At 40.7% G+C, this 13,524-nt stretch overlaps 1 protein-coding gene across 4 annotated transcripts in view; it reads left to right on the forward strand.

Annotated features, from left to right (window-relative positions):
- Positions 1–349: 349 nt before the first annotated feature.
- rfc1 (replication factor C (activator 1) 1) overlaps positions 350–13,524 on the forward strand; it is a 51,852-nt gene continuing 38,677 nt past the window's right edge. The window contains exons 1-4 of one of the 4 annotated variants that reach the window (XM_072252858.1): positions 350–405; positions 8,932–9,054; positions 9,214–9,289; positions 12,929–13,039. In XM_072252858.1, coding sequence (XP_072108959.1) covers positions 379–405; positions 8,932–9,054; positions 9,214–9,289; positions 12,929–13,039 — 337 coding nt within the window. In that variant the 5' untranslated portion in view covers positions 350–378. Of the gene's footprint in view, positions 406–764; positions 953–1,835; positions 1,854–8,931; positions 9,055–9,213; positions 9,290–12,928; positions 13,040–13,524 lie in introns of those variants that run through there. The other 3 variants (XM_072252860.1, XM_072252857.1, XM_072252859.1) reach the window with 3 other exon arrangements.

The raw sequence follows: 13,524 nt of genomic DNA on the forward strand, positions 1-13,524 counted from the left end.
CACACTGATTTGTATATTTTTATGTTACATTGACTGTTTTATTTATTATAAATTATGATATATTACTATGATTGCATATCTAGATTTTTACTGCTCATGTATGTGAAGAATGTAATAACGTCAATTCAATTGACTTCTGTGAAGTTTGAATGCCAAGATGCAGCTTGGTGAGTTAGTGTGGAGCCTGGCCTCGATAAAGCTCAGTCGTTCTTTGTTTAAAGTCACAACATCTTGTGAGGCAGCTTCTGTTCCCGCCTTGGTTTGGTTGCCCACTCAGCTGTCAATCAAACACTTCCCCGACCCGGACCGCAGGGCTCAGCTGTGGTTGACGTCATCGCTGCGCGCCGCACGCCTGCGCGTTGAAATTGTTGGCGCCAAATGAAGCTGCGGAGGAACGGTGACATGGTGAGCAGGGCAGAGCGGGCCGGGCCGGGCTGGGCTGCGGTACCAGCTGGATTCCGGCGCGGGCCGAGGAGCTGCTTCTGCCTGGTTGCAGGCTGGCGATACCTTGCCGGGGTGGCGACCAGACGGAGGAGTGGGTTTGGAGGTCACTGGGCAGGAAGCAGGACTGGGCCGAGGTGTCCGCGTTGGCGTCCCGTTCCCCCCCCCCCACCCTACTGCCGCCTCGCCAAGTAGTTCTATAGGCGATCGGCGTTTCGACCCTGACGTTGACTTTGTCTTGATTTATTATTAAGACAATTATTGGTTTAATATTCTCCATTTGGACTCCGGGTGATGTATTCGGTGTCTCTGGGTAGCTGGGGCGGGGTTGTTCTATCATCACTATGGCTGTTCTTTCTAATTGTAGTCAGGGCCCCGTTAAATCACAGCACGAATCTAGGCCAAGTCTAATTCTGCGATGGCTGCACTAGGGGAGAGAGAGAGCATTAAATTTTATTTGAGGAACTTCAGTTGCCTACCTTCTTATTCCAGAAGATTGGAAGTACTAATTGTAAGTCAAGATTGTGGTTACTTTCCTGTGGCAAGGAGCTTAATTGATCGAGTCACAAACGCAGAGGCAATTAGAATTGTAAAATGATTGGCATGAACGTTAGGGATTACTGTCTCCGAGAAAGTTCAGAACTGAACTAAGTTGTGACGTTCAGGTTCTCTACTGTTGTACACGCAACCAGGAGATGCTGGTTTCTGGGTTGATGACTACCAGAGAGATCAGTAAGGCACTTGGTTGAGGTGGTAAAGACTTACAAAGAAGTTGTTTAAAGCATTATAATATAGAGTAAATATGCTGTAGATGGGAAGGAAGGGATGAAAAGAAAAGTTTTTATTTGGAATAAGATGTGACCACTCCACTGAGGGTATGGTAAAGTGAATTGTATATAAGTGGGGCTAAGGTGTTTTGAGTCCATAGTGTTGAGAAATATAAATTGTATTCAGGGATTTTGTGTTTTTTGTGTGAATTAGGCCACAATGTGTTTAAATTATTGTCAGATATGAAATGACAAATCCATTCGTGGGAATTATGAACTTGCACTGTGAATGGGTTACTGTCAGGGTTGAAGCTGAGATCCAAGTATTGGAGCACATATATTGGGTATGATGACTTAACCACAAATGGAACATCAGTGAGGCAGTGACAATAATAATGAATGGTCCAACTCATCTCATTGGACATCTGCCAACATCTAATGAACCAGAGCTATGTTTACATGGGATGTCGCGTAGTTTGAATGTCACAGTTGAATCCTAATGTCTTTCTACTTGACCTTTTTTCTATTGAGATAGTAAGCGGGTAGAAGCATGCATGTTCTGGTGCTCAGCTCTGCACACAGGAATGTTTTTGAAATAGAGGCCTTGTGCTAGTATTTGTACATTGATACGTGCATGTTGTGATGGTAAGGAACACTACTATTCATGGACTAAATTGTTATGTTCCTGCGATTATTCTGATGTGAGATATTGGTTTATTATTGTATATAATGTGAAATATTGTCTTGCATACTGTACATAACATTACCATTTTCTAAATTGGACACACCACCTAAATCCTAGAGCTGTTTGAAGCTGCTCTAGGATTCAGTAAAATATGACTGATCTAACTATAACTTCAAATTTGCATTCCTTGCTACTCTTTTACTCACTTGCTTATCAAACATTAATCTAATGCTTGATTTTAAAATATTCACTGCTTTCCACATTGACCCCATCAAGACTTCTTGATATCCTTTCTACCTCCTTGTATGAGGATAGATTATTATTTTTGTCCAAGTGGATTTTAGTCTTGTAGCAAACTGTCCAGCTGTGTTGGCCAGTTCAGTTCTGGTTTCTTTTGATGTCTGCACCTGCACAGGGCAGATATCAAGAGGAGATTCATACCCAGTTGCCTTGGCTGAACCTGCAATGTTTTGGTTTATTTAGCACCCAGTTCAAATTCTAGGATTTGATTAGGCTCTGGTGAACGTTGATAATGGTGGAATATGAGGTGTATGTCACTGGCTGCCCTTCCCGTTTCCACACTGACCGTGACTTCTCCACTGCTACCTTGAGGCCAAATTCAAACTGGAAGGACATAATTCCATTTGGGTAGTTTGCAGCATTGAATTTTCTAATTTCAGTTTGCCCAGTGCCCTGTGTTCCTTTCTCACTCCTTCCCGTTCAGTCTCTCCCTTTGTCCACATTTCCTATTTCCATCTGCCCGATGTCCTCCACTTTGCCTTGTTTCATCTATCAGCCCTCCATCCCTCCGCTCTTTATGCTGCCTCTCTTCCTCTCTTCCCTCGACCCTCTCGTCCCTGATGCAGGGTTACGGTGCAAAGTGTTGACTATCCTTTTGCTTCCATAGATGCAGAATGACCCCTTTCTCCCCCCCCCCCACCCGAGTTCCTCCAGCAGTTTCATTGCTCCATTGAGTGTGTTCTCCAAATAATGCGTTGAATTTTATTTCTTTGCATGTGGTATTGAGGCCTGCAAATATTAATAGGGCGTATATGTTCAGCTTTGTGGTCATTTGGGTTCTGCTTTCCTGTATGTGGTTTAAATGAACCAAAATTATGTGTTGAAGAAATATTTACAAAGAAGCTTTAAACTAAATCTAAGGCTGCATGCTTATTTGAATTGGAGTTGCTAAAATCAGTTTATTGTGCCTTTGTGTGATGCTGAATTTTTTTTTCAGTTCCTCTATCAAGTGAATGGGTGCATTGTGCTGTATCAAGTTGAGCTGAAGTTTGAATTGCTCTAGTTCTATTTATTATTTTCCTGAACATGGCAGGGAATGGCAGTTTTCTAAGATCTTTGCATGTGAATGAGCCCAGTGGTTTATATTGGTGTCCAGTTGTAGGAGGGTTTTGTATCTGGTGTCACACAAAGTTAGTTGCATCCTTTATTTCCTGCTATATAATTGCAATACCTTGTGTCATATTGGTAGTCTGATATTCAGTATGAATGAACAGAAATCCCACCAGTTAAATACTGGAAATAGCAGCATTCTCATAACAAATCGTGCTTCCTCTGTCGTTTTTCATGACCATGGTCCAAAGCTGAATTTTAAAGTTGTGCAAAGTCAGGTACATGGTCTCGACCAAAGCTTGTAATCAGATGTGTTCTTTCGTCAAAACCTGTCTCCATGATGTTACCATTCTCTGCCTCTGCCCCTCATTTGCTTTGAAACCCTCATTGAATTTGGTTACCTCAGATCAGCATTCGAACCTCTCAACATGAGCTTGTTGAAATCTCTGCTCATGTCCTAACTACTCAAGTCCCATTTATTGATCGTTTTGCCTTGTGATACGGATACCTTTAAAATCAAAGCTATTGTTCCTGAGGTAAAATCCCTTTGTCTTTGAGCTCCTCGTCTGTTCCGTTCATTTGAGATTGTTCCGTCCTTCTGCTCCTAGCTTGCGCATTTTGTTTTCATTTTCCCTCCAGATTTTGTGACTGGCATGCTATTTTCTAAGTCCCAAGTTCTGACTTTTTCCTCCCTTTCAACTTTACATTTAAAACGCATGCATTTTCTTTGCTAGTATGCCTGGGAAACACTGGGACATCATATTTTAAACAAACACTAAATGCATGTGGTTCTGACTATTTACATTGTATTGACTGCTTCAGCTTTAGGGTTGTTTGCATGCTATTGGGGAAAAACATTTTAAAAAAAGTTCTCTATTTCTGATCTTCCTTGCAATTGTGCTCCCTGTGTTAGGAAGTCAAAGTAAAATTTACTATCAAAGTGTGTAAATGTTACCACATACTATCTTGTGATTCATTTTTTGCAGGCATTTACAGGAAAATAAAGTACAGTATGAAACACTATAAAAGCAAAGACTGACGATCGATGTGAAAATAAAATAATACTGAGAACATAAGTTGTTTTTAAAATACTTGGGAGTTATTCTGTAAGTGGAGCTGTTTTGAGTGATGTTATCCATGCCTACTTGGGAACTTGTCAGGTAGTAGCTGTTCCTGAACTTGGTAGTGTGGGACCTAAGGCTCTGTACCTTCTTCCTGATGATAGCAGCAAGAAGAAAGCATGGTCTGGATGATGTTGGGGGGCGGTGTCCTGGATGGATGATGATTTCATGCAGTAGTGCTCCATGTAAATGTGCTCAGTGGTGGGGAGGCCTTTGCTTGTGATGGACTGGACTGTGTCCACCCATTCCCATTCTGGGCACTGGTGTTTCGTACCAGGCCGTGATATAACCAGTTAGGATGCTCTTCACTGACAAACTTATACATGTAGATGCAATTTTTTTTGTGTGACATGCTGAATCTGAATTTTAAAAAAAGTGGAGGTACTTCTTTGCGATGGCACTTGCTTGTTTGTCTCAGGGTAGGTCCTCTGATACGATGATACTCTGATACTAACCCCATCTACTTCCTTTCCCCTGATCAGCACTGGTTCATGGACCTCCTGTGGTTGATAATCAGCTGTTTGGTTTTGCTGATGTTGAGTGTTTTGCATTATAGTGGGTGATGGCGTTATAGCCCTGTTACAGTTGTCGAGCATCACTCCATCATTCAAGTTTAGTCTGGAGTTGCCACTTTGCATGTGAGATGGCTTTCCGAATGTCGTACCTGGACCAACGGTCAAGAAGGCGGTCTCTGCAAGCGTCGTGGAACGTGTAGAGCAGGACGAGACACAGAAGACATCCTGGTCATCCACTGCGCCTAGTCCCATCTCCAGCCGTCTCGACTCTGTCTTGCCGCTGGATCCAGGTGGGAATTGGGAAGAGAGTGTGAGGCTGACGCTGCACAACTCTCCCTCACTTAAATCCAAATCATGCGCTAGTCTCGACACAGTCATAATGGTGTCAAGGTCCTCATCGACGCCAACGATGGACGAACACACACACCTGGACGTCATGTACTTTGCTGGATTGCTGGTCCTGAATGCCACCGACTTTGAATCTCTTGGTTCGTGTAGGGTTTTTGCTTGAAGATCCTGAATGATTTTGTGAGACGTATGTCTGCAAGTGTCTTTATAAAATCAGTGACAGTTGTGTTTATTTATTCAGGTTTTCTGAGTCCTTGAGAGCGGCCCAGTCCGCAGTCCCATAGCCGCTTTTCTGCCTCTCGTGGCTACCTCTTTATCATCCTTGCCTCTGGAAGGAGTTATTTCAGTGGGTTGCACCATGACGGATGTGCAGACAAGTAATACCGGGTACTACTTTAAAACCACCTGAACAGTGACAAAACTTGATCATGGGTAAGGTGCAGAGAACTGCATTTTAATGAACTTAAGGTGGTGGTAGCTATCCTTGTGATTAATGTTGAGTGCATTTACTATATTGGGATGATGTGTAGGATTGTGCTTTCCTTGCATCTTCAGAGTTTTATTTTACGTGTAGGGGTTCTACTCCGACAGTGTTTTATCCTTTCAGTTTCTGGAATTTTACGTGAAATGCAATGAAATTTAGTCAAGGAAAACAAGAACCACCTGCAGTTATAAAAGGAAAGGGGTGCTGTACTCGGTGGGGGAAGTGTTGTGACTGCGTATAAAAGGAAAGGGGTGCTGTAGTTGACGGGAAGTGTTGTGACTGAGTAAACAGCACTAGCAGGAGCTAGTGCAGACTTTGGGCCAGGTGGCCTCTTGTATTGTTGTGGTTTGTGTTGAGATAGTGGTACCATCTGGAGTAGTGAATATTGATGTGGGTGTTCTGCTAATTGAGACCAGTACATTTTGGTCCAATTAAATGGCTGCCCCAATTAGCTGAAGTTTCATGGAAATAGTTAAATGTATTTTTTTAAAAAAAATACAATCTACAGAGAATCAGATTGATGAAATACGGAACAAATTAGAACATTACCGATACTACCACAGTACTATAAACTGCATTAATTTTTAATAGTGATTAGTGAAGGAATTCATCCACTGTATGCTGCTGTGTTCTTTTTGATTGTAAATGAACAAAGTTGGTGCAGACACCCAGTGCAGATCGATTTCCCCCAGGATCGATAAAGCATGACTATGATTAGATCATGGACTACCTTCATTGTCTTCCTGCGTAAAGTCAAAATAAAGAACAAAATTAACAAAAATCATTACTTTTTGAATTGGTGTCCACCAGCCCAAATACATAACGCAACACAAGCACGGGCAACTGACACTATTTCAAAACTGTTTGCTCTAAGCATGGTGTAGGGTCCAACAGCCACACAAGCGCATGCAACTGATGCTAGTTAGAAACTGTGGCAACAGGTACCGGTCCCTATTAAGCAGCATAGTGTCCCAAATAAGCGAAGGGAATCCTGGCTATTTTCTCAATTAGTTTTTGTTCTTTAGTAGGTGTCCCAATTAACCGATGGCCCAATTAACTGGAATCCCCTGTACACCCTATCCTTGTTATATGTGGGGAATACGTTCCTCGCAGTTGACGCATAATGTGAATAATTAGATGGAGAAAATAGGGATGTGTTCCAGAGGACTTCCTAAATATGTTTTATCTAATTTATTCACATTTTCAGACCAATACAACACAAAAGCAGTACCACAAGGCAACATTTGTATTAGATTTAATCAATTTCAGGTAATATTCAATGTAATAAATCATAGAAAGTTAACATCCTCGGGTGTACAGTACTCACCAACAGAGGCGGGTGTGTTCGCTCCGGGAGATGAGTGATTGTTGTGGTGTCGGGCAGCTTTACATGGATAAGGTGGATGGTTGTGGTTGTCAGGATCATATCAAGCACAGCAAGGGGTGAAGGAAGACTCACAAAACTCTTAAAACTGCCACCAGCAGGAGAGGACACCAATTTGAAGAAAGTGGTGAGGGTTGTTTCCTTAGCAGCATTTTGTTTTTCAGCATAAATTTGCTTGTAGGGAAGAAGGGTTGACGGCAGGGAGTGACTGAAATGCTGACTCCGATCTAAACTTGGGTCCGTGTCCATTGCCATTTGTTCCAAGTGTTCGACTTCCATCATTCCCTCACCGTTGGTAAACTCCCAGGATTTTCAAAATCGTCTGTAGCTTGCAGCATCTGAGAAATGGTTCGTTGTGGAAAAAAAAACATCTTGAATGTGGATCACACCTTGGTTGAGTGGTTGAATCAGCGATGTTGTGTTAGGCGGCAGGAAACACAGTTATGTTAGGATGAACGCTGTCCAAATGTTTAGGATGGACTGGCACATTGTCAAGCAACAAGAAGTTTAAAGGCAAGATTCTGTTCCTGGAAATAGCGTCCCAGAGCTGTGTTACCTTCAGCTGATGCCACGCTGTTTATAATTTCCAGCTTTTTTTTTCCAAGTGTTAAAGCGGTTCTCTGCCACTCAACTGATGGTCCAGGACATGACATCAGACGCTTAGGAGGCATAGTTAAATATTTCAAGCACAAAATCACTGCATCGTAGGTAAAATCAACAAAAGTTAGGAGTGCAGGATCGCTCATCCACACCTTGCGAGTTTGGCAGGAGTGAGATTGTGAGGCGCGCGCACCTGACTTGTATTGGCTGGAAAGCAGTGCCTCTCATTCCAACAGTGAGACTGTGAGGCGTGTGCACGTTGACTTGTATTGGCGGAAAGCAGTGCTCCTCGCATAACTGTCAGTTTTGGATGCATATAAGGAGACGGTAGAAATAGGTTCCTTGCATAACTGTGAATCCGCATTGTCTGAAGACACATATAATGAGGATAGGGTCTATTTATGAACTGCTCTGTCAAGGACAAGGTTTACAATGTAACCAATAGCATGCTTACATTGTGAAGTTGAAATTGTACCCCACTGAGTTAAGGTTAAGAAACCTGAGCTACAAATATTCTTTTCTCCATGTTTACTCTGAGAGATCGTAAAATTTTTCACACCATTTCTTAAAAATCAGCTTGTTGAGCTGTGTTTTCACATAAATCTTGTGCTTCCAAAATACAGTATCTGACTAACTTTCCAAAATGGTTCTCTGTCTACAGTAATCTACACTCATGTTGGCTCTGAATAGGATATGTCCAGATTTGCAGTCGAGTTTAAAGTGGAATTCCAGATTTGCCTATTCGTTCAACCTTTTCAGAGTTCAAAGTGCATATTGTCATTGTGTTGAGAAGGTTTCCTCGGACACCCGTGCTCAGTCATACAGTAGAAATGAGTAGACTGAGTCAATTCTGTCCACCTATTTATACTGGTCCCTCATTTTTATTCTCCACACACTCCATCAACCCCTGCAATTGTACCCCTCAGATACACACGATCATCACTTTACAGTGGCCAGTTAACCTACTTTGGACGTGGAAGGAAACCTACTTGGTTGTAGGGAGGATATGCCAACTCGACGTGCTTAGCACCAGAGTTCAGAATTGAGCTCGAGTTGCAGAATCTCTGAAGCAACACTTCTCCAAATTGCATTGTGTGTCACCCATGGGAGTCGGTGATTATTGGAACGTTTAATATGTATCTTCTAGTTTATTCAAATGTTTGGGTGCATCAGCATATGTGTACTTTAATTTCAAAGTAACGTCTTGGTATGAATATTTATGGTTTTTATTCACAGGACATCAGAAGATTTTTTGACGTGCTTCCTACAGCAAAGAAGGCTGGGAATGAGGCTTTGGAAAAGAACAAAATGAAAAATGTTGGCAAAGAGTTGTTAAACATGAAGAAAGCTGATGTCAAGGTTAGTTTGCCCTTTTCATAAGGGTCTGGGTTACACATTGATTCAATCAAATGTGTATATTGGGGGTCTGCCAACTTGCACCCAAGTCAACTGGCAAGATAGGGAGGATTCTGTCTGTCATGATGTACACTAATTGATCTGTTTGTAATATGCTTTCAGAGAAAGGACTCCTGCAATGCCAAAGCATCAAAACAAAAACCAGTGCACAGGAAAAAACACATTATTTATGATTCGGGTAAAGTATTTAGAAAGTTATCTTTTTGGTATCATTTGTAACTTGTGGGGGAGAAGGTACCAAGGTAACAATTGGATTTTCCATTTTTTTTCTTTCTCATAGAGGGATTAACTGGGATAGTTATTCGCTGCTGTTTGTCAATTGGATATATTGTCAATGTGCATGTAATTCATTAGTAAGTCTCCATGATGAATATCTGTAAGTGGGCTCCAGCTCAGTTGCATTTCTCCCTTTCTGCAGACATAGGAAATAAAAGTGGTGTAGTAGTCTTTTTCTTGCCTTGAGCTTGCTTCCTGTAGATTATGGCAATCCTATAGATCAGTTCATTTTCATACCTGATATCCACATCCTCTGATTTTGAATGTTCAAAAATGGGGTGGTCTCCAATTTAGAATCAACTTAATAACAATATCTACAATGTTCAGGACAGACGATTCCAAATAGTTATGATTCCCTGCATAAAATGTTTTTATCTCTCACTAAATGACATTGCCTATGCTGAGATGCCCTTTAATGTTTCATTCTCCATTGAGCTGCAAAGACCATTGTTATCTGTTCAGTTCCATTCAGAGCTTCCCATGACTAGGTTTATTTCTGAACTTGGGTGAGTCTGGGACAGATTTGCTGTCTCCTTGTAGAGATGTCCTGCAAGTCTTGGAAACAACTTGGTGAATATATGCTGCACTGACTTTAAAGCAAATACATCCTTCCTTGAGTAGTGACTGACACTGATAACTTCCTCCAGAGGCTTCTGTATTAGTAATGAGGTTTCCTTATTTCTGAACTTGAGACTCTTTGTAATGAGGACTGATGTGACACTTGTCTTCCAGCTTACTTGTCCTGTTTACTTTGTGTGCATCTGCAGACCAAGAGCCCTCAGCACGTCACCACTTGTCATTTTTCCAATAGGAATAAACTGCAGTTTTTAAATTTAAAAAGTAATAAATGCAAGCAGGACAAGCTGTTCACATTGAACTCCTTAATCTTGCTTGGCCAATCAAATGTGATCATGGCTGGTTTGATCTTGGCCTCAACTGCACTTTCCAGCCAGTTCTTTGCTACCCTAGACATTGGTCCAAAAATCTGTCCATCTTGGCCATGAAAGCAACCTACTTTTTTTGGATGAAGAAGTCAAACGTACTCAACCCTTGGGAAGCAATTCCTTTTCATCTCTATCTTAGACAGGTTACCCCTTTGAAGCCACATTCTGTGATGTTAAAATCTTCATGGTAAACATGATCTCTGCTTTTACCCTGCCAAATACCTTTTGGAATCTTCTACATTTGAATCGTCTCCTTTCTTCTAAATCTAAGAATATAGACTGAAGCCTTGTGCATAGTCATCCACTTACCTAGTTTTTTTCCCCTATCTTTTTCCTCTTCCCATTCTTCTAACTTTTGATTTGTCCATGTCACGTGCCAGGGTCTGCTTTTTGCAATTATTTTGAAGCTGGGTATGTTTCACTCTGTTTCATCCAAGTCAAGGTTATAAACTGGGTAGCTCGTAGACTGGTCCCTTTACGTACCAGTAAATATGTAATGACCTGAAAACGACCTTTTATTCTTATTGCCCTTGAACCAATCCTTTCTTCATGGTAAAATGTTACATTCTGCAACCTCTTAGTTCGTTTTTCTTTCTGTAACCAAAGCAGATGCTTTTTGAAGAAAACATGAACTCTTAGTTCTCCCTTGTCCAGCATAATTGTGCTATAATTTTAAAAAATAATTTGTCAGATATGGTTTTTTAATCTTCATGGAATCCTGTTGACTCTGCCTGATTATGACAGATTTACTATGTTCTTCCTAATTGTATTATGACTATTATAACGCTTTAAGGATGGATTTCAGCAATATTCCTATTTGAAATATTGTTGCATTTGTTACCTTCCAATCTGCTTGAATTGAGGGAATTTTAAAGAAGTGATCAATATTGCATCTCTCCTTTCTGTAGCTATCTGTCATCTATCACCAGGCATGCTGTGGGAATCTGAACTTCGGTCTCTTTAACTGTATCTTAGTGTTGGGACAGGCAGTAATATTTAATGTGCTTATTGAGAAACTAATGAACTACCTTTTGGGTTTCATTTATTACTACATTTCTTGCATCCACCTAGAAGCAGATTGTTTTGGAACTGTGAACCCTCTGATGGAGAGTTCCTCTAGTTTTAGTACCAAGTGAACTGTGTGATAGTGTCATCTTGGAAGAAATCAAATTCATCATCAATGTTTAATGTCCCAGCTGTCAGATTGGTTGTGGTAGGTAGTTGGGAGCAAGCTGGTCACCTGTCTCATGTGGAGGGCCGAGGAAAGCATTCTTTTGTTTGCAAGGTGATTTAAAATACAAGTAAGCTGTATATTCTGCAGTTGTTTTAAACCATACTGTGGTCGTTAAGTGCGTTCTCCATGTAGAAGCGTATTTTACAATCATTCTAAAAATATTTGGTTGTGTAATGCGGTGTGCTGACCTTTGACTTATTCAATACTTTAGCTTTGTTAGTATGAGTAGTTTTGTAGTGATAGAGGGTACAATAGTGTGCTAGGAATGAAGAAACTTGAACTTCTGTGAATAATGAAAGGCAGTAGGTTATCATTTAAATTTCAGCTGCTTCATTAATGTCAGCTACTTGTAGTCAAATAAGAATAAAGTAGAGGAGCAGTACGGTAGCATAGCAGCTAGTGTAAAGTTATACAGCACAGTACCGTCGCTGTCTGTAAGGAGTATGTTCGTTCTCCCTGTGGCCACGTGGGTTTTCTCAGGGTGCTCTGGTTTCCTCCCACATTCCACAGCTGTACAGCTTGGGGTTGTAAGTTGTTGGTATGTTATGTTGGGGCAGAAGCCTGCTGACAGTTGTGGGCTGCCCCCAGTACATTCTCAGACTGTGATGGTCATTGACATATTTCACTGTATGTTTTGATGTTTCAATGTACATATGACAAAGCTATTTTTTTCATTAAAGATTGAGATTGATTTTTCATGACTTTCATGCTGTATCTGTTGACTTGGATGTATTAGTTATGTTCCAGTAATAAATAAAATAATTTTAGCAAAGTTAAATATTTGAATGTTGTGAGCAGGTTTTATTTGTGTGTGTGTGTATATGTAATATGTGTATATGTGTGTGTGATACATACACACACACAAAATGTACTTTTAATTTCCCCCCACCCCCTTTTCTTGAGGGCTGATGAGACCTGGCATGCAATTCCAGTGATGCAGCTAACTCGCTTTCTGATACTGGGACCTGAATGGCTCTTCTGCATATACAATTTTCAGAGTGATGGCCGTTGGTTATGAATGGCTAAGTTGTGAGATGATTATCCAACAGATGACCTCACTTTTTGTACCCTCTTGTGCTACAAAGGTGCATGGTTTTGTGGTGGAAAAGCAAAGAGCCGGATGAATTTGATGTTCATTGGTTCTCTCAGTTGTGACTCTTCCTCTTTTTTCTCTCTGCAAGCCCAAGATAGTCTTTTGTTGTGATGGCCTAAAAAAGAAACTTGGGTATTCTGTATGTGTGATTTAGTACAGCACCAAATAGGTTATTTCCTGGGCAAGGGGGTACTTGCATGTTTGAGCATATTTGTATTATCACAAGATGAATTGCATGTGTTTTATTTTAAAATATATTATGTACTGCAGATTCTGAACCAGAAGCTTCGCCTCCAGATAAGAAACTCAAGAAAGGGTCATCCTCCTCTAAACCTACAAAATCCTCCAAATCAGAGCCTGTAACTGTGGTTTCTGAAACAGGTAAGAAATGGTTATGATCTGATTTCCTGGAAGTAATTTAGTCAGTTTTTGAGAGAGTGAACAATGATGACAGTTTGCCTCTGTTTTTGTTATTTATTTTTTGTCCATGTACGTTCACTAATCTGAATCAGGAAATGCATCTAGGTTAGTTAACATGGATTGCTCCTAGTGAGCTATTTGTTCAAAATAAATTATTTTTACTGATGATGCAACTTGTGACATTAGTAAATTTACAATCATCTTTGAACAATTTGCCCAAAATACTGAATAGATTTTCAGTGAACTCTGATATTGGTCTTTTCAATGCCTGGACAGTGTTGTGAATTTTAGAGCCTTAATATTAGTATATTAGACTAATATTGAGTGATGTTTTGTACCACTGAAACACAGACATTGACATTTTATTCAGATCAGGATCTTGTAAACGGCTTTCTTCAGAGTTATGAGCATGTGCAGTTGGGACCTAGTATTGTTTTCAGTCAGGT

This window comes from Mobula birostris, chromosome 3, assembly GCF_030028105.1.
Source record: "Mobula birostris isolate sMobBir1 chromosome 3, sMobBir1.hap1, whole genome shotgun sequence".
Lineage (NCBI taxonomy): Eukaryota > Metazoa > Chordata > Chondrichthyes > Myliobatiformes > Myliobatidae > Mobula > Mobula birostris.